Below are 26099 nucleotides of genomic sequence, written 5' to 3' on the forward strand. Positions count from 1 at the left end.
TTTGGGTCGTTAATTGATTTTGAGCAAGGAAATTGCTCATTTAACATACACAATTCACATCTGATGAATCATTTCCGTCAACTTTCTGGGAAAATAAGGGAAGAAATTATAAACGTTTACGTCTATTCGACTGTACTAATCGAAGAATCGATCAAGACACTTGTTATTTCGTATCTAAAAATGCTAAGATTTGAAATAGAAATAATTCTCCGACAACATAAAGTTTGATAGCTCAACTGGAACAATTTTCCACGACCAGTCATTTAATGTTGTTTTTGAGCAAGGACATTGCCCTCCAACAGACAATTCACGTTACAAATTGAAACTGTAGGACTTCGTAAAACTTAGTGCTTAATGTGATTTTGGAGAACACGAAAAATTAACATGTTCAGCGTTGATTTTGGAGAAGACAGATTTTGTGATTTTTGAGATTTTGTGATTTTGGAGAACACGAATCAAAATGTGCGGCGTTGAATTGTTTGTGCAAGTTATATCAAAACAGAATTTGCTATGATTGACATGATGACGTAAACAAAAGTTACTATCACGGTTTGATTTCAACATGCAGTGCCACCTTAAAATATTCTACAAGGGTCATCGCCTAGTAACAGGTTTTCAAATTTAGGAGAGTTGAGCGATTGTATTAACAATTTGGAATTTCCAATACAAATAAAAATAATACGCGACTTTGACAAAATACACCAAGTAAAGTATGCAAATGCCGAACCGATAAAATGTAACTTAATCAAGTTGATGATCGCTCGAGCAAAGAAATAAAACTCCCCATGATTTGAAAACATGTACTAAGTGATAGCTCAAAAGCGGTTGAAACCTCTCCGTCAAAAATTGCAGTAATTTAATTTAACTATCACTACCGAATTTAATTTTTTCACGCCCGAATGCCACTGCCATGCAAATATTTCAGCCGAGAAAAAAATAAAACTTTTAACAAACAAAACGATTTTGAACCCGATTATATCTTCTCTAGTTTCAAGACTGCCATTTTTTATCGGAGTGATTTCAATTTAACCAAATTCTCAAATTCTGTTCTTAACTTTGTCCTCATCCTCCCTGTTTGAATCCTTTTGTCTCTTTCCAGTCTTCAGTCATTTGCTCCCTGAAAATAAAATGGACAGAAATTGAACAAACCCAAGTGTGGAAACAAAATAGTAAACGAGGAGTGAATTGTTTGTACTCGAACGTGCGTTGACAAATACAAGGCAAAGTTTCACAAAGAAACGTAAGTTTCATAAAGAAAGCTAAACTCTCGTCGAAAAACCGCTAAGAACCTAGCGTCTCGTACGGTTCCTGAACTTACTTCTAACGTACGTTTCACCCTCTTACTAAAGCCATACGGTTGTTCTGAAGTTGAACACGAAATGTAAATCAAGTCCGGCAAGCGCACGTGGTAGAATGACTTGGAGGCGATATTTTTGGTTGAAATATTACCTTAGAAGGTAGAATGCAAAGAAATTGATACTAACCATTGGAAGAAATGGGTGTCAGCCGACTTCTCTTCCCCAAACTTCGACGCCATTTCTTCTTCTTATAAGATTCGCTTCTCGTGTAGAAGGGAACAGTACACATCTTACTCCGACGGCAAACATCTCAAAATGACAAACAAGCACCTTATTAGACAGCAATGGTCATCATGAATATGGAAAATAACATTACACCAATCAGCTAACAGACACGTCACGAATTTTTAATGACAACATCCTTTGCACGCTTTCTTCTGCTACAACTTTGCATTTCCTTTGTTTACATGGAGCCCACGTGAACCTGCATGGACTGAACAAACAAAACGGTCATTAAGCTGTTTTTACAGTTCTTGGATGCCTATCTCTCCGGCTTATTTTGAAAATGAATGTGGTAGCGTTCGTTTTAACATTCAAAGAAACAAAAACTGATTAATGGCTAGAATGTTTTTCTCTCCCACGATCCATTCATCCTCATGCCACGCTAAAACCGCCGTAAGGCTCAGTACAAGTTAAGTTCAGGAAAAGTGGCCAAAAAGTCATTAACAAGACAGAGTCTCAACGAAATTCTTGTTTTAAATTTAGCTAGAGCTAGATGTGTTTCGTCTTTGGCGGCAAATGCGAGATGTGACCACGTGACATTGTCAGTCCTTGCGTAACTAGTGCCAGTCCAAGGTGTACAGTGTCGCGCGCTTACGGTGAAATTGCGCACAATTTTGATGAAAAAGAAAACTTCTGCTTTCCCCATCACCGTACCTTTACACGAAAGGAACTCACCGGCAACCCAAGAGGAAAGCGAGGGGCTGCAAATAGCGGAACGCACGGAGAACGTGCGATGACGGTTTATTTTAGCCGGAATAAAGACGTTAAAAAACTCAGGTTTTTTATCAGCCTTAGATCTTTGGAAAATTTGTTTATCAAGTCCATTATTGCCTCTTATCCTTACAAAAATTCGTGTATTTTTTTTTTTTTTTTTTTTTTTGCTCTCGTTTGCACAAGGTGATCCACTCTTCTTTCAAGTCTTCGCATATTGATTATCAGTTTAAAAAGAAAACCGGGGCTTGACAAAACCAAGGGAATGCTAGATGGGAAGTCTACAGTAACCCTGGTTTGATCCCAAATCTTTCAAAGCGTTTTTACTACGAAATAAGTTCAAGTAAAAAAGGAAATAAAACAATATCAGTGTTACACAAAACAATATGAGTTTGACACGAGTATGGAATAAAGAAAATAAAATTAGTTCTCCGACGGACGTTGAACCCAGGCCCTCCTGAACTTCGCTCGGGTGATTTTACTGCAAGAAATAACAAAAATCACCTGGATACGGAAGATTCATAATGAACTAGGCCATTGACTAGGTTGAGATCTGCACCTAGAGGAAATCACACTGAATTCGCGGGAAATGTCATAGGGAACTACTCGATAATCCATGGGGGGACACATCGGGGAAAGTACACCGAAACGGACAGAAGCACAAGTGAACAGATGTAACGCACGACAAAGTATACTGCACCAGAGTGCGCAAGTTGCAACGGAAGAGCAAACACTTTAAGGGAGGGAAGGGGGGGGTGGGGGGGGGGGCAGACGGCATCGGCAGGAAAACCACAGATGAACCAATGGGGGAATCGCACAGAGTTGCGTATAGAAGAACACACCTGGAAATACACAGTGAACGCAACGTGTAGAAAATACACTTCATGGTCAAACGGTCCCAAATGCACAATTTTCAGGAGACATTTAAAGACAACGAAAGAACAGCGTCAAAGTAATTATTTAATAGAGTATATAAAACACTTGTTTAGTGAAAAGTGGAATTATTTACAGCGACTTTTAATCCCTTTTGTCAATGACTTCGCTGACAATTTTTGATCCATAAATAACGACCAAACATCCGTCAACAAAAACAAAATAATAAACCGCGCTCATTTATGCAAAACCAAAGTAGCTTTACACGAGAGATTGACTGAGAAAACCTAAATGAAATACTTCCCAAAACACACCGATAAAACATTATTTGTCGATTAAATCTTCACTTTTCGTCCTCGAAAGCAATAGCAAATCTTTCCTCTTCGAAGAGAAGAAGAGAGTTAGGTACATCGTCGTTATTTCAAACTTGTGAAAGGCCATTTTCAAACAAAATGCGGCCACGACACCAGGTCTAATACGAAGCAATAACGACTGAACAGTTTATAAGTAAGAAAGTCACAGTGTCACAATAATGGAATCCAGTCATTTAATAGTTTGATTCCACAGTGATAGCTTGACGGAAAAGCACCATAGCATTATGGGAAACATTCCTGCACTCAGACGTTCCGTTTTCGCTCTTGAATTTGAAAGTGGTGTTGAGACTGCTGATTGGCTAGTTGATAATAGTGACGAATCTTAGTAAGGTCTGTAACGGTAATTGGGAGGCGGATATGAATGACGACGATCATCCTAAAACGAGAAACAAGCAAACAAACGAATAAATAAAGAAATAAATAAACAAACAAACAAACAAACAAACAAACAAACTTTACAATATTTAGAGAGGAAGCCCCATCAGCCTTAGCTGGTTTTTATGCGGGTCCTCTATCCTGGTCGAATTGGAATTTGGAGATGCTGGTTTTTGTGGAGGGAGGAAAACCGGAGAACCCGGAGAAAAACCCTCGAAGCAAGGCGAGAACCAACAACAAACTCAACCCACCTATGGCACTGGGTCGAAATCGAACCCGGACTACATTAGTGGGGGACGAGCGTTCTCACCACTGCGCCATCCCCGCTCCCCAAAATAACATGCGATTGGCTTGATGGGAGAGTAATGTATCCACTAACAAAGGAGAACATCTTGTTTTCAGGCAAAATGGTTCCATTTAGCCGGCACTGAACTTTAGTTTTGAAATTATAACGCGACTAGTTGCCCTCGAGCAAGCTCTCCCCTTACTCCAGTGGGACTTACTTAAAGCTAAAAGTGACTAGGAGCATTGCCTTCCCCCGGATGGATGTCATTCCATCACAGGCAAACCGCCGCTCCCTCCCCGCTTCCCCCCTCACCACACCCTAACGTGCCTGTACCACTCCAGGGAGGGGAGAGACACTATTGAGACGGCGAAGTGTCTTTTCCAAGAAAAAAAGACATAAGAGTACTGATCAGCTTTCAACTCTGGCCTCCAGATCTGTTGTCCAACAAAATGCGAAGCCACTGTGTGTTCAACTTATATTAAAGAACTTCAAAGTATTATAATATACTACCTATACTGTTTTACGATACACAGAATTGCCAGCAAATTAAAGGAAATATAGAACTAGTTGTTCACCAAGGCAGAAAAAAAAGTCTATGAGGGAGAAAAGACCTACCCGACCATGCTGCCAATTGTTCTGCTGTTGTCGTGGGTCACGTGACGAGTTCGAATAATTATTTTGAGAGAACCGGGACTGACTGGAGCCCGGTCCCCGGTAGGAGGGCATTGTATGCGACCACGGGGTGGGTTGGTTGCCTTGGTAACCACCAGAATTGTAGCGTTGACCATAGTTCCTATCATAGCTGTTCCGTCTGGGATCATTATAATCACGTGACGATAGAGGAGTGTTCGGATTGGATCTTTGTTGAGGAGGGTAACCTTGCCTGGCGTAATTCTGTGGGGGACCTGAGTGCGACCGTAACGGAGGAACATAGCTTCCTGGCGTAGAAGGACGAAAAACGTCACCTCTGTGAAAACTGAAAGAGAATAGCCATACATGAAACAGTTTGCCTAACAGGTTTTAATGAAGGAAACTTGGGATTGATCAGACACAATCAGCTAGGCAGTCGGCTTTATTCATTCGTTCGTTCGTTCGCTCGCTCGCTCGTTCGTTAGTTTGTTCGGTTGGTCGGTCGGCCGGCCGGCCGTTCGTTTGCTCGTTCCTTCGTTCGGTCGTTCGTTCGGTCGCGCGTTCGTTCGTTCGCTCTTTGTTAGGTTGTTTGTGCAATACCTCGTAGTACGTTTGTCCATTCATTCTAAGGGACGTTTGTTAGGAAAGAAAAAAACGTGCAAACGAGAATAAAAAAAGGGACTAAGTATGGCCTTTTTTGGTGCTCGCCATTTTCTCTGAACTTTCATTTCTCCATATTCTAAGAGTCAACTAAGAACAGCTTTTTAAAATGTTTCGAATTTTGTCGTGAACGGGACGTGAGCTGCCTATTAAGTTGCAAGATGACCTACTTGAGCATTCGTCTTCCAGCAGCGTCCAGCTGAGCGAATGAAGTCCTGTTGGCATTCATGCCAATCACAGGTCTATAGGGGGTGTTCCTGTCATAACCCTCCGGCTTCAGAACACGGTCAGGAGGCCTGGGAATGAACAACAACAAACAAGAGGGTTACTCTACTTGAATTTCTGGGTTATGGAGCAGCTCTCGCAAGGTCTCACATGCATGGTTCGAATACCCTTTGAAAGGACAACAGAACAAACAACAGAAACAATGCCCTAGCCCTAAAACAATAACAGCTGATACACTATGCCAAATAGAACTGCAACAGTTCCGGAATTTCTGTCCCATTTGGGATGGTCAGGGGGATGGAGAGTAACGACATGTGATTTTAGTGGGCTCGAACCAATCGTAAGACTAATCCTTAAAAACTCTACTGGCCCGGTCACACGGTGCAAACAGCTGTTCCAAACGTGATCATTCATTCATTCAGACAGACAGACAGACAGATAGACAGACAGAGAGACAGACAGAGAGAGACAGACAGATAGACCGATAGACAGATAGACAGACAGATAGACAGACAGACAGACAGACAGACAGACAACCTTTATTTAAGCACGGTTAAAATTAAAACTCAGTAGTTTACGGGGTCACGCAAAAACATAATAAAATCAAATCAAATTAAATTAAACTCCACACATAGTATACACCTGATAAACTTGGGTCTGGTCTTTAAACGTACAGCATTTATTCACAACTGTAAGAGGTATTTTCTTGAAATATAAATTTGCAACCTTAAAGTCACACTCCTTGGTTAAAATGTTTATCATAATTCAGCCGTAGCCCACATATAAACACCTGCTTGATCTTGCTTGACTAAACAGGTTCTTATATTTTTGGGTATTACCCTGGCAAATTTCTGCCGGCAGGTTCTTAAACCCACTGGGTTCTTACATGCGTGTTCATACTGTATTAACGAGCCATTGAGGTTCAGGAGAAAGTTTGTAGAGTATGTTTGTATCATAATCGTTTTGATTATAGTGCCACTTACTGTCCCTTGGGTAAAACGTCCGCTTTATAAATGAAATAGTCCTCGTAAACAGGGTCTGTAAACAGCACGCTGAAATATCAAAACACATTGACATATGCAATCAAACACAAAATTTCAGTTTCATTCTCACAATTACACTGACAACAAAAAAATGAAGCTTTTTTATGTTCACAATAATGTTATCCTAAGTTCATAGGGAAAAGGCAAGTTTTTCGGGGGTACAGAAAAGAGCTAGGGGATACAGGAACTCAGAGAGGGAACTTACTCAAAGGAAATGCCTGAAGTGAACACTCCCTTGGTTCCAGCATCCCCTATCTCCTACAGCCCCCTCCCAAACCCACCCCTCCCCCCCGCCCCTGTTCGGAACTCCTTTTACATCAAGAGAGTGGGACAGGAAAATCCATTCAGTGAACACACCCTCCCTTGTCCCTTGTAACTCCCATTTCAGAAGCCCTAGACCCCGTCCCATGGGAAAACGAACACATCTTGCATAAAAAGAAAAGCATAACTTCAAAATAACAGATAAGCAACAAGTCTCCTATTAGTGTTCTGTGGACCTGTTACCTTATGGTTCTGTTGTCTCTCAAGTCCTTAAGCTGAGGTATTGGAGAAGGAACGGTTCTGAAACGAGGTAACGTAGTGTTGTCAGTCAAAACAGCAAGGTCATCTTCAGTTCAGAGGAACGAAAAAAAGCCTCGAAATACAATCATATCGAGGATGAAAAACCAGAGGAAGAACGAGCAGCCAAAATGGTATATAAACGATAGCATGGTCGCTTCTATGTGAAAGGAGCTGTTTCGCGTTTGTTCAGGGAATGGAAACGTATTCCTACATATGTCTTCTACGATGAGGAAAAGCAAGCAAAATCAAAGACTGGCTGAAGTATGTGCTACTATGTATTTTTTTGGGTAGGATTAGGCGAAGGGGGAATGCAGTTTAAGAATTTTCTGTAACGTCACGGATTAAAATTTCAGTAGCCTAGTACGAGAAATCCGTACGAAAAATTGAGTGACTTCATGTTTATGTATCGTTGTTTCTTACTTGTGTGGTAATATGGGGACATCATCTGGTTCTACTTTTCCTGACATTCCACCGCTGAGATCTGCTACGATATCTACCGCCTACAAAACAGAACAAACTCACGTTATGTCACAAACGAACCCAGTACATTAACTAGCTCACCTCAAGTCCACTGTCATTCAGTACTGAATACATTTCCACACTAAACCCTACGTCTCCTTAAGAATACGGTAACAGGGTTAATCTCGAAGGGGTTATGCCAAAATTATTTTCGGCTGAACATGTACCAGTTGATGGGGAATTCCTTTCTCCGGCACCGGACTGAAATCGAAATCTTCGTCTCAAAGTCGCTGATCGTGTAGCTACTTTCGGATAACTTCAGTATAATCTCGAGTGCTCGTGCTTCTCTGTGATTGGATAATAACAATCGGGAATTTCACTGCGGACTTTACCAGTGCCTCAACAAAAATTCTCCAAAAACCTTCAAATCCAAGCGAAACTCAAAATATTGGATAAATCATAACTAAACAAGAACACTAAAGAAGAAAGGGTAAACCAAAAGGTGCAAGGATGGTTTAAAATTGGCGAAAATTGAAACAGATTGTTATTGTAAAGCAAAATTTCTGACGTCACGGCTCGGTAAAGTAAAAGGAAACAGGTTTTACCTGTTTGATGCCACCTCCTTCGTATAAACCAACAAAGAAGTCGAAGATTGGATTTCCTTGACGAAGAAAGAGGCGGTCTTTACCTCGGCTGTTCCTTTTCACTAAAATGGGTAAAACATAAAGCAAACTCAGCTCAGAGAACTCAAGTGTATGAGGTAAAGAACTTCTATCTTAACGACATGAAGCGCGAAACTCGTTGCACAGTAACCAACTCGAGCTATGATTGGTCGAGGGTTGCCTTGACAACAGTTACCAATCAATCCCGCGCTGGTTACCGTTCAAACTATCCCAGTAATCCTAGCACCGAAAGCTTGGTACTCAGTCGCCTAGAAGTTTCTCAAGTGGCGCATTTGTGGCGGGAAAACAAAGCATACAAAGAGTGCGCTTAAGATTTCAACAAACTTTGTTCTACTACAGCAAACTTACTTTCTAATTCCGTGAGATCTGGGTACACCTGACTAAGAGCAGCTAACAGCCTCTTCTCGTCAACAAAGGGCAACAAAGCCACGCCTGCGAGAGCAATTTAAATCTAATAAATAATTGGGTTAACCAGTCACAACATGACCAGCTAGATTCTGGATGACAATCCTTTACAGTTACAGCAAATCATCAAAGAGAGGCAATCAGGTCAACAACTTAACAGACACAGAATAAACCCCTGTCACTGTTTGTTTGTTCGTTCGCTCGTTCGTTCATAGGTTAGTTGGTTTGTTTGTTCGTTCGTTCGCTCGTTCGTTCATTGGTTGGTTCGTTGGTTCGTTCATTGGTTGGTTGGTTTGTTCATTCTCTCGCTCGCTCGTTCATTCGTTCATTGGTTGGTTGGTTGGTTCGTTCGTTCGCTCGTTCGCTCGCTCGTTCATTCGTTCGTTCGCTCATTGGTTAAATGGTTTGTTTGTTCGTTCGTTCATTGGTTGGTTGGTTTGTACGTTCGTTCGTTCGTTCGTTCGCTCCTTTAATCATTCATTGCAGACGAAGTGACCGCAATGAGCTTAGCTCCTAAAATCACCAGGACGAAAAGGTCACGTGGACAAAAATATTTATTCCAGACAGAAAGCTTCAAGTATTTTACTAGTGTTCAAAACCACGTTCAAATTTGATGTCACAAAATAACTTCTTACAAAACGCCGAGATGTTCTTTATCTAGAGACATTGACATTTCTCGACAATTTGTTCTTCACCAAATTGAACCGTCCGACTATTTTCCGCAATAAAAGTAAATAAAATTTCTCTTTGTTATTTCTAACTCACCTTGCCAAGCGTATTTTTTCCCGTTCAGATCAATTTCAAAATCCAGCGGGTAGAAATCAATTATCGGCGAATCCTGCCAGGAAAGTGGAAAATAAAAATCCGCAATTTAAAAGAAGAGGTTATGACGAGAATAAAACGAGAAGAGCAGTTACAATACTTACCGGATTGGACATGAGAACTCGCCAGGTTGGCGGCAGGAACTTTCCACTCGCTGCTGGGAACACTCCCATTAGCTGCTCCAGGGGTTTGAACTGAAATGAACACAATGAAAAACCGTACAAATGAGTGTCTGGGTGGGGCTGAAGGTGGGGGGTGGGGGGAGGGGGAAACAGGCTAATTTACGGAAGTTTGTAAAAGTAAGATTATATCGGAATTTAGCTTCTCAAACTCATTAATAATTCATCAAGTTTAAACAAAGGAAATCATGACCGTGACTGTGTTTGGATATCTGACCTTAATTGGCACAGATTTTAACGATTTTATTTCTCGATTTTCTCCCTAGTTTTAGTTTTGAATGAGAAGATATATCAAACACTCAAGACAGTGTCTGACCACATTTCCAAACACCTCGAAGTTCTTCAAAAATATTCCGCAGTGCGTTGTGTTTTCAACTCTCTTCTCGGTGTATGGAAAATGTGGTCAAACACGGTATTTCGTGTTTGACATATAGCATAACCAAGTGGCCATTGGTCGATAGAAGGTTGTAGGAAAGAGCACGCAGTTGTTTGTGCATTATGGTCACAAAACAGTTTTAGCCCTTGGGTTATGCTAAAACAATAGCACTGTTTGTCGACTCTGAGCTTCACCACTCGCCAATTTTCAGCTGAAAGAAATCTCCAATTCCCGGCACAGTCTTATTGCTAAGTGAAAGGAAACGTTGCGAACGCGCAGAAAAGGAGCAAAAAAAAAAAAAAAAAAAAAAAACCCACAAAACTGCTCAGGTTGCTACTGAATGTATAAAACTACTTGACTTTCTCCTTACCGGTTGAGTTCCACGTTCAAACGAGTTGGGGAGCGAAGCAAGGTCACGAAAATCCGAAGCGAAAGGTGCGTAATGGTATGGATAAAACCACTTCCAAGATGGGCAGCCCTGACAAGAGAAGATAAATGAAGATTACACAAACGCACTTGACTCTGAAGATGACTTCCGCTCAGGTTGTCGAAGAGTCAGTCACCAGCAACAGGCCAATCATACTATACGAACTACTGATACTCCGGAGTTCAAACCATTTACAAACGTAAACTGAACAGAAAGATGAAGCAGCTTGCTGATTAGCGACGCCTGGTGACTACAGTTTAAGGCGTTTTCTGTTCTAGTTTTCCTCCTCTAGTGTTGATAAGGACGACTTGCGACAAAAGAAAGTTTTTCTCTCAACATTGCGACGGAGGGCCGGAGCTGCTTGTTACTACATTTGACACTACATGTGACATTTGCTAGGGTCAGTGTATTTACATTGCAGACTTGTGAGCAACTAAGTAACTGATAGATACCAGAGTCCCAGTTCGTTAAGTAATTGTCGGCCCTGGGTGATCTGAGGGCTTGGAACAAATTCACGCACCTGATAATAATAGAGCAAAACCCAGCAAAGTCCTTCCACATACGCATCGGCCTACAACAAAAAATTAGACAGTTTATAATGGATAGGATCTTATTCTTAACAGGCATTTTGCAGACACTTTTAAAACTTGTTCAAATCATAGTGTTGTAGAATCTCACCACTTTCTTTCTAAAGTCATCATATCCCTCATCGTTCTCAGACAGCTGGAATTTATTTTGGTAATAACGGCCCTTCCATCCTGCTTCCCATAACCTGAATAACAACAAACAAACAAGGTCATCCCTTTTGTTGTATACCACGTTGAAGCTAAACAAGGGGACGTGCCTTGTTCTCGTAGCCAATGAGTAAACGATTCGCTGGACTGTCTGATCATACTCAACCACAGAAAATGTATTGTATTCACACCGTTCATTATTTAGTTTACTAGCCTCTTGCTATCTTTCCTTATCCTCGCAAAAAACGTGTAAAAACGTCTCAACTGGTCTTTGCCAATTTTTTTTTTTTAATGTATAAGCACCTTGCGACTAGGGATCTGAATCTCTTCCATGATGAAATATATAGTATTCAGTGCTGAAGGAGACTGTAAAATTATATTCACTTCATTTACCTGATATCATCTTTTGGTTCCTCGTCTTCATCTTCATGCTTCCTCTTGTTGGACGCTGGTGTCGAGTTTGGCGTACTTGCTGCAGAAGACTTTGGAGAAAAAGATAACGAGAACAACTTACCAAACTGTGGTCCAAGTTTGTTCTTGTACAAAGAATGAAAACTGCGGCCGTTACTCACCGTGTTTCCGCCAGGTGATGGCGTGACAAGCATGGCTCTGAGGTTTGCCGCAGCGCTCTACAGTAACAAAGCAACAGTTGAGTTTACCTTTTTGTGTTACTCTTACTTAGAGTATGGGTGATTTTCCACAAACCATACCTACAACTGTACATGGAAAAACGTTTGCATACGAGCCAAGTGGCCCATCAGGCCGGCGCTTATCTCCGGTTTCTGTAACATGAACAAGCAACTAAGACTATTTCTAGTCCCCCCCTGGATGGGATGCTAGTCCATGGCAGGGTTACCCCCAGCATTTAATTTGCTGGCACCCATTTATACACCTGGGTGGAGAGAGGCACTGTTGATCCGGAGTCGAGCGCACTAACCATGAGGCCACCACGCCTCCACAACAGCTGTACATAGGTCAACGAAAATCCAACACTATTGCTCCAAGTTTGCAGCCGAGCAAAATTCAAATGGAAACGCTACGATACCAGCCAAACAATTTCAGCGCTGTTCTTACACAGTTCCACAAAATTAATTGAATCTGGGGGTTTAACAATTAACTTTCACCTTCATCCCCTTCTACACCCAAATATAGTCATCTTAACAAGGTGGAATCATGGGACAAAACGACAATATTACGTGAAATGCATGGTGGGGTGGGGTGGGCGTCCACCTAAAACGATTTTCTTGGCAAACTTCATTAATCAAAAGTTCCCAAATGCATACAGAAAGATGACAGTTGCGTTACATTGATCACAAATAATACCTTATTGGCAACATCTTGTGGAGAGCTTCCGAAACTGTGAGACATGGCTTGTTGTCGCATGGCATAGGCTTCTTGGCGCGGTGAAACAATAGGCGATGGGGTGTTAGTGATGGCATGAGGACTGAACTGACCACTGGGTGTCCACAGAGGTGCATCCTGTATATAAGACAAAACTAAACATCAATCTATTACTACACGAGAGGATTCACGATAAAATAAAAGTAAAAATAGAAACAAAAGTGCTCACCATTCTTTGCCTTTTTTGTCTATCCCTCTCTTTATTGGCTTTCAGCCGTCTTTTGTATGCTAGCTATAAAAATGGAAGAGACTTCAATAAGACAACAATAAACTTTAAATACCATTCACATCCATGGTTAACTAATATTCAACACTGCCTTACTGACAGATAAGAAGAAGGAAGAATCTACATTTGTAATGAACCGGGGGATATTCTCTTTACAATCACCAAAATCAGAACTAACGTTGTGATAAAAATGTGGAATTTATCATGAAGAATACCGTACTCAGATCTGATCTCTCTGTGTCTCTATTTAGCAAGAAAGAAAGGTTAAACACAGAAGGAAAAATAACAGTATTCATTATACTGTCAAGGTAGTCTTGAGGTAAATATGAGCAGTCTGATTGGTTCTTTCTTGGCTGGGATTTTGCCATATGGGCCATTTCTATGGAAACTGTCATAAGCCGTGTATATTTTGTTTTTGAAAGCTGGAACATTCAATAACAAAGCGTGGCCCGAGTGCCATATAATAAACTACTTACTAACCTAGCTTGTTCAAGCCATCCTGGGAAATAATGGCCCTTGGTCATCATCACGACCTCGGGCCAATATTCCCCAGTCGCACCTGCAAACTTGATTAGTAAGAGGTCAATCGTAACACTAGTCAAGCAATCAAGGTGTTTAAAGCAACACTGTCAAGGGTATATTTACATCATTTTCCTGTCGCTTCTTGAAGATCTCATCTTCCACATAACCAAGCTCTATACAGATAAAAAAGAGAATTTTTCATAATCTGACACTCTAAATTAATATTACATTTATAAGTAATACTCTCAATCACCAATTACATAAATTGAGCCGAATTTGAATAACAATGCATTAGGAAACCTTAGCCTATGTTTCTAGACAAAATGATTTTTCACATAATTTATATGCTTGCAGGTTTTACAGCATACTGACATTGTTCTAGTCTCCTCCGCAGCCGTTATTAGGGTCGTTACGCAACGCATCTCCCCCACTAACGGGGAGAAGCGTTGCGTGACGACCCTAATAACGGCTGCGGGGGAGACTAACATTGTTCAAACTTGGTGCCATTAATACAATTAGGCTATAAGACAGGTAGCCAGGTAGACAACAAGATTCATCTTCTGAGAATGTAAAGCTGTTAGCTAAAGGTCATGTTATCATTATTAAATTCTTAGACCTTGAGGGTAAGGTGCTTATTCGAGGCTGGGTGCTTGTTAATTTCACCATTTTCAGTAAGTAGTAAGTTAATTTTGCATCCAAACAATAAACAATAACAAAACGTGAAGATGTACCAAAGCAGAATTTTCACTGTTCATTAAAGTTTTCGTTAAAGACAAAACTTTAAAAAAAGGACAACACTTTTCAGTTTTAAACACATATTTCGATAGTAACTTCTGTCATCGTCAGTTACAACTAGAGTGAATTTGAATATATAAGTTAATATACATGAACAAGTTTTATACAATAGGTGTCCCCTAGAATAACTTACATAACACAAATAAATACGTGGAATTGAAAACAAAGAACAACAGGCGAATGTAGAAAAAACGTGCAGAAAAATTAAAATGCAAGAGACAAATAAACATCACGAACTTTGCAAAGAACACTCGGTCTTCAGGGAAGTCTCTCAGTGGTACTTAGTCAATTTCAATTTCAATGTCACTTAAGTCAGCTAACGAACTCTCAGGTGCTGCCTCCTTGATATCTGACAGCCTAACGTCCTCCTCTTGTGTACTTCATTCTTTTTTTTGGGGGGGGGGGGGGGACGTTGGGTACTTACTTAAGGCTGGGCGCTTATTAACTTTTCTTACCTAAAGAGGTTAGGCGCATAATTGAACAAATACCATAACGGGCATCGTCATCATCATTATCATTCATTAACATTTTAACATTCATTAACACCATTCCCACTTATTTTTGTGCGCTATGGTTCTAAAGGTATTGGCAGTTTGACTCAGCATACCTTGAAGTACCATCTGAACTCTGCTGAGATCCACGATACCATGCTTGGCCAGGTAACCCTGGAAACAACGACAAAATATTATTATACATTTTTCTACTTCATAACTGTATGAAAGAGCTTACAACAATACAAAACTATTGTCAGGAGAGTTGAATCACATGGCTCGTATTTTGTAACAGAAGGCAAAATGAGTTTTATTTTCTACACCCTTACAAAAACCGCAAAATCATCAGTTACAATGACTGTCCATACCCCACATCTTGGTAAAACTCGCTTGTAGATCCCCACCAGACGATCTATAGCTCCTTCCCTAGAAACAAACAGGGTATAGTTAAAAAAAATCACTTTTTTCTTGAAAAAAAAAACAATACTTGCAATCATGTGCTTCTACATGCATCAACTGGGTACAAGAACATGTCTGAGATGATTATTTTGTTGGCAAACAATCACCATTTTACTTTTGTCGCAAGGCTTTCAAGTTCCACTACAGAAGTTAGCATAATCTCTAGCTAAAAAGAGCTTTTCTTCACATTGCTAATAAAACCTGAAGGGTAGGGGGGGGGGGGGATGGGACTCCCATAAAAAAAGGGACAGGGTGCTTGTCATACCTTTTAGGGGTTAAAAAAGATGGTTTGGTCCCCCTTGGGGTGTTCAGCCTCAAAAGGTCCAAAGTAGGAGCTTTTGTGGTACCATTTAGGGTATTGAGCCAAAACAAATAAGACAGAAGATAAAATGTTGTTTTAGAATTGGTACCTCTCAGGGAGAAACAACTTTTAAAGCCACACCCACCAAACAGGGTCTTGGTACCTCTTAGGCGTTCCTTTGATAATTTCCGATGAGCACCCCCAACCTTTTTATATGGGAGCCCCCCGGGGATAAAACTTGATTAAGACGTTGACTTGTCAGCCACCATGTTACACAAATCCACAGCTGTTATTTACCTGATTTCCAATGATGGCAAATGTGGGAGGAAATCATTTCCTACAAAGAAGCACATGAATACCCAGTCATCAAGAGCGCGCTAAACGAAGGAACACAACATCAGGTTAATAACTACTGCCGTCCATGAGATAAGCAATAACCTGGAAACGAGATGCAGGTTGTATTAAAAAGGGGGCTCTATTGAGGGAATGGAGGGCTCAGAGTATTCCACAAACACTGCAAGCCGCTAGAAGGAAGTGTATGGCGAAAAGTTGTTTTGAGGTACAAAAAAAAAACAGATTTTGGAGAAAGATCAACACTTTTTCGCAGTTGTTTTATTTCAAATGGATTTGGGCAATGTTGATACGTGGAAAATGTAAGTTTTTGTTTGAATAACTGTGAAATATGTGATAAAATCTACCGATTAACTCCCTTGATTGCACGAGGTTTACTACAAAAACAAAAACCAAGATAAATTCATCCTTCTCAATATCCCAGGATGTTTGTTCAAAATATTTCATATCCCATTTAATTTTTCTGCCAAGGATCCTGCATCTCATAATTTTTCAACCCCTAATAGGATCACAGCATCAGGTTAACAAAAACTTGCAATTTGTTACCCCACACCAGCACAAAGACATACTGCAATGGGAACAGTAAGCCACAATCCTCATGCTGACCCTAACCATGAACTCATATCACTGTGTAGACCTTCATGACACAAAACGAATTGACCCAACCTTCAATTCCATCATTTCACAAACCTCAAAGCTATAAGGAAAAGGAAGACCTTCCATTCTAAGCTCGCGCTCAAGGTACTGTGGAGTGAAAAAACAAATAAATTGCACGAAACAACAAGAAAAAATAAAGCAAGTTGTGGAAATTGCTACAAGTAATAAACATTTTATTACTTGATATGACTGAGAAAATTACTTCACTGTGATTGCCTAAGAGCAGGCCAATTCATTGTTAATTCTCAATTTGCACTGCAGTGAAAATTAATCTGTGTATGTTCGCAATTTTCTCAATCATATAATAACTGAGTAATCATATGAAAGCTCAAGCAATAAATTTAAGGATTTACACTTCTCATGATATTTGAAAATGCTTTCAAACTGCACTAACCTATAGGCTCGTGCATTTTTGAGAGACTTTTCAAATATCACCCCACGTGTAAATACTTAGTTGCACTTACATTCATACGATTACCTTTACTAATTAATATTAATAATATTAACTTCTTGTTAGAAATAGCATTGTTTAATCTCACCTCTCGTAAGACATTCAGCCTGATAAAAATAAACTCTACATCTTGAGCCACAGGAGCAGATAACTCATCGAACTGTGCACAACAAGTCAAACAATTTTTAAGTCACCCTACATAATTACCACATAAAAACACTGCTAAAAGCAGTTAAATATGTTTTGTGGTCTCTTTTGCCAGACATGGAAGATCAAAGTACAAGACAAGAAGTATCAATCATGTGTTAATTTCAATTTCTCAGGTTACAATGGGCAGCAGCACTCCTGAAAATACAACACGGCAAACTACAAAGATGTTCACCTCTCCCTGTTTGTCTTTGGGAAGTCCCATACATTCATCCATCATATGTCCTGTAAAGGCACAGAAAAATTAAAATTTTCAGTTGCCAAGAAGCTACACTTCTTGACTCACTATGGTCTACCAACAATTCATCCTCAGTGGTCTTCCTTACACTGACTGATGACGAGTAACTTGACAATAATAATGATAATAACTTTTTAGAAGTGCCACTCATTCCTTGAACATTAAACTTGAAAGGAGTAAATGTATGTCAACTCTGCAGGTTAAAGTCAATCTCTACTTCTTGATCAGTGCACCCTTAATACAAATACAGCACACACCATTAGTTCATACCTATCTGTCCACATATCTCACATGGTCTCTTCTGGTTTGGCTTAAACTCTTCTCTGATTATTGTGAAATGAAGCTCGTGAGTTGCAAGTCCTGTTGAAGCAAACAAGATGCAAACATCAAAGACAACAATCAATTACTTCACTTGCAAAGATGACTGCATTAATGATTATCATTAAAATATTGATAATTTTCTTTACATTTTGATCTGCATAAATTTGAAAAGTGTGTGAAGTTTAGTCCAGAAAATAAAATAAAATTTTTTTCATTCACACTAGCCTGCACACATTTGAAAGTCAACTGTGTTCTTTGGTTTGTCTTTCTATCTAGTCTAAACATTCCCCCCCCCCCCCCCTCCCCAACCCTAGAAATGGATGGTAGGGTATGCATACTTCATTCGAGCCCATGTTAAATTTGACTTTGCAATGTCAAAGTTTTCAAAAAGCTACCTTTCTGCCGTTCACACTACACCACCTGAGCAGGCAGTTTCAAATTTCAAAACTCTGAAAAGTATTTTCAACAAGCTCCAAAGATGCACTTTACAGTTTGTCCCTAGATTGGTGTGGACAGGGGCTTATGAGGATGGATGGTTTAAAAGGCTAAACACAATAATTTTATGCTGTGTAATATTATTTACATCACAACTTTATTAATGTTGTATGTAATGTTAACATTTACATGCACTTACCAAGCATAATCAAGTCAGCTGGAACAAAACAAACAACAGAATTAGAAATATTGTGAAATATTTCCTTGTTCGTAATTGTCATACATAAGAACCAACTGGCCCATCAGGCTGAAGCTTATCCCAGTTCCTGTAGCTTGAAGCTACTATGAATATTTTTACTCCCCCCTGGATGGGATGCTAGTCCATCTCAGGGTTAACCCCAGCATTAAATTTGCCAGTACCCATTTGTACACCTGGGTGGAGAGAGGCACTGTGAGAGTGAACTGTCTTGCCCAAGAACTCAACACAATGTCCCCAGCCAGGACTTGATGCTGGAACCACTTGATCTGGAGGCAAGCGCACTAACCATGAGGTCACCGCGGCTCCACAGCAATAATTATTTCCTTGTGAGTGACGATTTCCTTATTCTCACCACCTGTCTGACTGACAATAAACTGATTTTGTAAGGAGAAATTCGATGTTTATTTGTACATACCATCAGCTCCATTCAAACAGTGCTTCGTGTTAGGGTCATGATGAGGACTCGCTGAAACCAAAACAACAAACAACAATGATCAACACCACACTGACTTTCTCAAAAAAAGGCATTTAAAGGATTTTCAAAAATAATTTTGTTGGTCATTTAAAGTAAAGCATAATGACCTTGTGTATCCCATTATAATGTAAGGCAACTGTACTTGTGCAAGGAAGTGAAAATCTATTACATGTAGGTAACTTTGTGGTTCCAGAATCAAGTAAATATGCATGTAATGAAACAGTGTTTGTGGACAACAAGTGCATAGTAAGCTGTCATGGTGGTTCTAAGCACTGCCAAGCTCAAGATCTGCATTCTACATTTCCAAGATGCAACATTTCCTGTGTTGACTGGTGCATCCATCAGACTTGACAGACAATGCAATTTAACATTATTGATTAGCACGTGATCTATTGATCATGTGGCACTGGTCCTCACATGGCACTTCCCCAACACATTATTATTTAAAAAAATGTGAAAGATCAATGTTCAGCAAGTCAAGAAAGCAGGACAAAAAAATCTGAGTTGTTGTGGAATTCAAACCCACAAAGTTCCAGATTCTTAACGGGTGCTCTTACTACTGAGCTACAAAGAGACTTGTGGTGAGCTTGATGATTTCCTAAGTTCTAATGTGATACACCCCAGCTTACTGCTAGGACCAGCAATGGCCGAATTTATACTAGAGACCAGTTATCCATCTAGATGGATTATCTGTCAGATGGATAATCTGTCTATGGTGGCACTCCCAGGATTGTTGACGAACAAAGCAAGAAGAAGAGAATTTGACATACCAAAGTACGTATATCAAGGAAGGATATCCTCTGTCAAGTGTATGCCTCAGTTGTAAAATAACTTACTATAAATTTTATACATTTTACCCTTTTCTCTTGCCAATCTGGTCCAGGATAGGAAAACAATACATAGAGATCAGATGAGAAAAAAGAAATGGTGGAAGGATACATCCAAAACTTTTCGAAGTCAGAGTTCAAGAAAAGACTTTGAGTTACACATGTAACCGACACACTTTTCACATGATCTGTCATAGATGAAATATTTGTCTGTTGTCAGCACATCTTCAAGACCTGCTGACAGACATATCAGCTGGAGACAAATTTTGCTCCAAAATTCAACTTTGCACCAAATTTATACCTCCACGAATTACCTGTCTCAGACAGATGATTCGTCTAGGTATAAATTTAGAGACAAATTATCTGTCTTACACAGATAATTCTTCTGTCAGTATGTCTAAAAGTTTCTTGACTGTCAGCATGTCTAAAAGACATGCTGGCAAATTTTGCTCCATAATTCGTCTTTGCACCAAATTTAAACCTAGACGAATAATTGTTATCTGTCATAGATGGATAATTCATCTGTAGTATCAATTTGGCCAATGTTGAAAGCATCATGCAGATCCAAAAACTCGTAAATACAGCTCTGTTGCCTGTCTCACCTCTTTGCTTTCTGATATAATCCATAATCTTGTGTTCACCTTCTCCAGGGACATTGGCATCTGACAAAATCACCTGAGTAAGAAGAAAATTATCAAAGATGAACCCAGTCTATACAAACACCACACAGGTAAATGTAGGAGCCACAGAGTTTCTACATTAATGAGGTGTCTGTATTGGGGACGTTTGCGTGAAACTTTTCCAGTCGATAGATTTTGTTAAAATTTTTACTGCAGTCATATAATGAGTTACTTGTGTCAGAAATGCAAAAATAATTGGGGGTCACCGACTTCATTTCAGAGATAAAGCATGTGGAAAACTACCCCGATTTTAAAAAATTGGCACGCGTGATTTAGCATGTCTACAGGGTTTACAGCTAAAAATATTGAAGGTGAGTTACTGAAGCAAACGATCTTAGTCATATTTTGTAGAAGTGAGTCTGTTGCGTAAATAATTCCAAATGCTGCCAACTTTTTCACAAAACTTAACCCTCCAAGAGGCATTTGAAAACTTCATTTTTCCATGAACCTACTTTAATATTTTTCCATCCAGGATCATTGTTTAGTCTGTCGGCAATGTAGTACCTCAAACATATGGAAAGGTTTGCCATGAATTCTGTACCCTGATGGAAAGAAAAAAACATAACTACTTAGAAGTGCATGACTGTACTAAGCTCTTTCTTTCAAATGCACATTTAAAGACATACTGTATTATTGAGCACAGTCACAAAGTTTTGAGTACATTTACATTTTACATTGTTTCACAGTGCCACAAAAAGCTTGCAACAAAAAGTTGTCGAAGTTGGAAATTTTGGAGCGGTCCATACTCGCAGTCTGGATGTGAAAATCTGGACCGCTAGAGCAGATGCGATTAGCCAATCAGATTCCAGGATTTAGGACTCCGGACCCCTGAGAAGCTGGAGAAAAAATGGTTTTCTTGTTGTAGGAGGTTAATTTTGCCATCTTTTTCTAAAGAGTCAGACAAATAGTCCAATGCTGAGTAGCTGGATGAGTTCATGACAGAAGCAGATGATGATTTTTGCTAGGAGCTGTCTACATTTGACAACCCTGACATTTTACTGGCCTTATGGTTGGCACACTGGATTCCAGATCAAGGCATTTGAGCACTGGTATGGTCATTGTGTTTTGGAGCTAGGCACTTTACAATCACTGAAGCCTGGAGTATAAATGGGTGCCAATGATCTGTGAGGGCAATCTGACAAGATGCTAAGAAGAGGAAACACTAGAGTAGCAATACTCCTTATTGCTTTATGCCACACGAACCAGTTGTGGATCTAAAGAAGGGAAGTCTTTCTCAAAACTGAAACTGTTGAGGTCTCATCCTCCTTTATAGCGCCAAGCAAAAAATGGACTGACCGTCACTTAAGGCGGTCTCCTTGCAACCTTCCACTTACCGGTGTGATACAGTTACTGTCAAAGTGTTCTGTTTTTTCTTTTTCTGGAGGTAAAGCAGCTCCTAACAGACCACAAAAAAGGAAAATTCATGTACATGTATATATCTACCATATCTACTTATTTAATAAACCTTATTAAATAACCAAGGCACACAAATGTACCGCTGAAGTTATCCCAAAAGCTAGAGAAGCAAGGCCCTTACAAACCTCTAGATGAGAGGAATTAAACAGCATAGGAGAGTCCCTGAAGAGATATTCATGAAATGACACATACGACAAGACAAAATAGTTGCTGGTGTTTCTGGGTAATAAGAGGACAAACAGAGGACTGAGTCTATACATGTAACAGATCACTTACCCTCCTCGTTATTTAATGATGAGGGAGGCGAGCGAGAAAGTGGGTGAACAAGCAAGGAAATGATCATGCAAGCAATGACAAGAGAGTCAAGTGAGAAGAAAGAGAGTGAACGAGTGAACAAACAATGACTCCGGTGAGTATGCTCATGTACCACAGTCCAAAAACCACAGTATGTACAGTCAGATATCAACAAACCTTTTTCCTTCAATTCACTCCGTATCCTTGCAATTTCCTCAGCTTTTTCCCTAATATTATCACACAAACAATATCAGTACCTGTACCTCTATGAAATTCTTCAATTTGCCAAAGCCAGTAGTTAATAATAACAATGACAACATCTTTACTTTTCTCTATATGAATACAAATATTATTACATTAATTTTGAATGTATTTAATATATGTCATATACGTAAGTGTAATCTTGTTTCAATGAGACTAAAGGCTAAGTGAACTGTTAGGTTTTTCGAGCTAGCCTTCAACCTAGATATGTTTTATTTACAATACATGTAATTGTCGTAGAGAAGAGATAAAAGAAGAAGTTACAGTTTAGAGATGATGACAAAGAGCTGCTATGAACAAATCATACATTAAGGGCCTGTTTACAAGGAGGGAGGGTTACCCTAGCAAGCGGGTTAACCCTAGCTGGTGGGCAAAAGATAGCCCAAGTTTACAAGAAAAATTTTACAGGTAGGGTAACCTTACAACCCAGGAAAGCTTAATGTGCTGTTACACTCAAAGAGTCTGGAAACAATTAGAAAGTTAACCCGGGTAGGCAGGTTAACCCTACCTGGAGTGTTTACAAGGGAAAAAGTTAACCCTCCTGCCAGGGTAACCCTCCTGCCAGGGTAACCCTAGCATGCAGATAGTGTAACCTGCCTACCCGGGTAACCCTAGCTGCCTTGTAAACATGATGAAGAAATAAAGAGGAAATGTGTGAGTGCTAGGGTAACCCACCTTCTAGGGTAACCTTCTCTCCTTGTAAACAGGCCCTAATTTAAACAAGCCTAGACTGTCACATATGTATGTAACCTGGGCGGTTTGCATAGGTAACCAGGCCATATGTTAGTTGTAATAAACATGGCTGTCTAGAACTACACACATCATGTCTTCCAAGGATTTGTTACCTAGACCATTCATCTACCTACTTTGTTTCTTTAGATGCCCTGAAACGACGAGATCTTTGCTGGTTCATTTTTGCCCTTGGTGCCTGAAAAAGAAGCAAATAACTAAATATATACAAACAATACATAAAATCACCTTAAAAGAAAATTAAGAGCTTATATGATCACACAAAAACAAAGCCTGTCTTAGCTTACCACTCCATCAATAGCCATATAAAGTAATTTTCTTGGTCTCACAATTGAGAAAATTCTGAAGAAAAAAAAAGAAAATTGAGAAAGAGGTCCATCTGAGCTAATTTGGTAACTTTGTAAGGTCCTTTATTTATAAGGTGCAACAGAAATCACAGCTTATAGGTTTATTAGGATAGGAGGTTTGGTTTTCCAGTCAAATAGAAATTCAAACTATAAAAAGTTTACTCTCAAAATTTAATTACCTGTCGATGTATTCAAAGATAGCTACCATCATTTCATCTTCATTCTTAGGAGCTGGTCTGAAAATAAATGGGAAGAAATAGCATCTGGAGCTCAGTCACAGTATTTTGAGTTGTTTTAGTCCCTTATAAAATTACCTTTAAATTGAAGAAAACCTAAAATAAGTAGTTTACTAAGAAAGAAAAACATCAAAGAGATAATAATAAACCATAGAGGAACAAGGATGGTTAAGGATGGAGAAGATTAACACGGATTAAAAACGACAAACTTGAAAAATGTAGGCTAAACTTTTCAAGATGAGCAAACCATGATGTAGCTCGTTTAAGAATAATGAATGACATGTTAAATGTGATTGTAGATTACTTGTTTTCTGGATGGCAACAAGGATGAATGATTCCATTCATGTCCAGGTACAGATTGTCAAATTCATAGTCATTGGGGTTTGGTAAACTTGTATCTATAGGAGCTCGAACACCATCAACTTCACGGCCCTAGAATCATGAAAAAAAGAAAATTTGTGTTATACAATGCAATTCCTAGAGGAAGAACATGGCAGCCAATATTAAAGCAGGTTACAGTAAATGACCTTGAATACAGTTGACTATCGCAGGTCATATTGTAGTTCAAAACAATGTATGAGAACTTAAGTACATGCAGCATTTTCCAATAAATAATTTTTGAGATTACGGTAATGATATGTATCAGTGAAATGAGTTAATGAGCCATGAGACAGTGAATCTTATAATTAGTATGTTGCATTACCAGGGATGGCAGAGCCTATTTTGAATGGGGAGTGGGGGAGGGGGGGCTTACAAGTGAGCGCCAGAAGTGCTCACTTGTAGGGGGTCTGAAGATATTTGTAAAATGATTATTTACACTGTACTGTATGTATTTTTTGCTTGAAATTAGGGGGGGGGGAGTAAAGTCCCCCAGCCCCACCCCCCGGCTCCCCCATCCTTGATTACCAGTACCATATATAATAGACACAATAACCCAAGCATTATTCAGGCTGACTAAAGCATTGTACAGGCTATTGAAGCTAACTCGAGCATGTTCCAGACTAAACAGAGTACCATTATACATTTGTGTTCAGGCTAAACAGAGTACAATTTGACCAGCTGTGACATTTGATCCATAAACACAGGATGGCTCAACATGCAACAATACTTAATTAATTCACGCTTTTAGTTGTTCATCATGGAGTTAGGATACACCTGAGAAGTTTGGAGAGAACCCAAGAGCTATGCTAGCTTCGAACAACTCAAGCCTTGAACAACTTGAGCAACTCTTATGCTTATTTGGTGCCCTCCAAACTTGATGCACGGCTTAAAGCATGAACCAATTGTTTTAAAACACATTTGCCAAGGAAAATAAATTTCCTTGCAAAGGGCAGTTAACTTTGCTTGTGCCACGAGTGTATATCATTGGATTATGATGCATGTTGATATTACGTATACCGACTGGCCCATTACCACCCAGGGGGTTCTGGTCAAAACTACACGTAAGTTACTGAGTTTGATAGGATAGCTATAATTTGTATGTCTGGCTATGTATACTTTCCTCATCTGCTGGAAACCTGCTTTGATGGATCAAGAGCCAGTTCATTGAATTCGCTCCCTTCTCAACTTGAGGTAATCGTTGACTGAGTGCATTTTTGTACCTTACATGTATATACATGAAGCGGGGTTGGCATAGGTTGACTAAACTTGTTTGTTTACTTGCTGCACTTCTTTATGACTACCAAACTATTTGAGTTGTATAGTATGCCAGTCTTTCTGGTAGTTGATTATAAAACTGGGCCGAATGTAGCGCGTATACCACTATGATCGCCAAGATCATGGCTTGTTTGAAGTTCCATGATGGTGGATCTTGATTAAACTTATGTCACTAATGTCACTAATGACATAAATTCATTTTGCACAACAAGCAGAGATTCGCTAGCCGCTAACCTTAATATTCCTTACCTAAATATTTCTATAATTACGAACATAGACGGAGATCAAGTACAGAATAGACAGAGCGAAAAATAAAATTCCCGGCTTAAACCCATTTAAACGATCGAAAACACGTGGATAGCCTAGTTTTACAAACTCACCTTCTCCTCAACACAGTGTACCACGATCGATGGATATTTCTTCGAAAGCCAGCGAAAGAATGCTGGAACTCCCATCCTCAAGACTCAAATTAACCTAATTTAAGACTAATTTAGTACTGAAAAACGTTTAAAAGTCCTCTGCAAAATTTGTGAAAAATAAAATGGAGGCTTCTTCCCGTGACGGAAGAAGCACTCTTACTTGGTTAACCGCTGGCTAGTTGATTTGGCGATTTTTCAGAACATAGACATGCACTGCGTGC

At 39.6% G+C, this 26099-nt stretch overlaps 1 protein-coding gene across 1 annotated transcript; it reads right to left on the minus strand.

Moving 5' to 3' along the window:
• Positions 1-3234: 3234 nt before the first annotated feature.
• On the minus strand, positions 3235-26067 carry LOC110063509 (5'-3' exoribonuclease 2-like). Its single transcript, XM_020770505.2, has 36 exons — positions 25840-26067; positions 24108-24235; positions 23747-23803; positions 23508-23562; positions 23337-23398; positions 22387-22436; positions 21834-21895; positions 20952-21041; positions 20422-20494; positions 18933-18983; positions 18458-18475; positions 17773-17862; positions 17440-17489; positions 17146-17217; positions 16640-16693; positions 15896-15975; positions 15207-15264; positions 14955-15012; positions 13676-13725; positions 12974-13036; positions 12727-12882; positions 11976-12032; positions 11797-11885; positions 11348-11441; positions 11190-11240; positions 10613-10720; positions 9792-9881; positions 9631-9703; positions 8809-8892; positions 8383-8483; positions 7739-7818; positions 7262-7318; positions 6698-6766; positions 5660-5785; positions 4815-5175; positions 3235-3914 (listed from the first exon to the last, which is right to left on the minus strand). The coding sequence occupies exons 1-36, from the start codon at positions 25912-25914 to the stop codon at positions 3861-3863; spliced, it is 2946 nt and encodes a 981-aa protein (XP_020626164.2). The 5' UTR covers positions 25915-26067; the 3' UTR covers positions 3235-3860.
• Between the last annotated feature and the right edge of the window lie 32 nt (positions 26068-26099).

Source organism: Orbicella faveolata, unplaced genomic scaffold, assembly GCF_042242905.1.
Source record: "Orbicella faveolata isolate gen_17 unplaced genomic scaffold, um_ofav_v1 contig_15, whole genome shotgun sequence".
Classification (NCBI taxonomy): Eukaryota; Metazoa; Cnidaria; class Anthozoa; order Scleractinia; family Merulinidae; genus Orbicella; species Orbicella faveolata.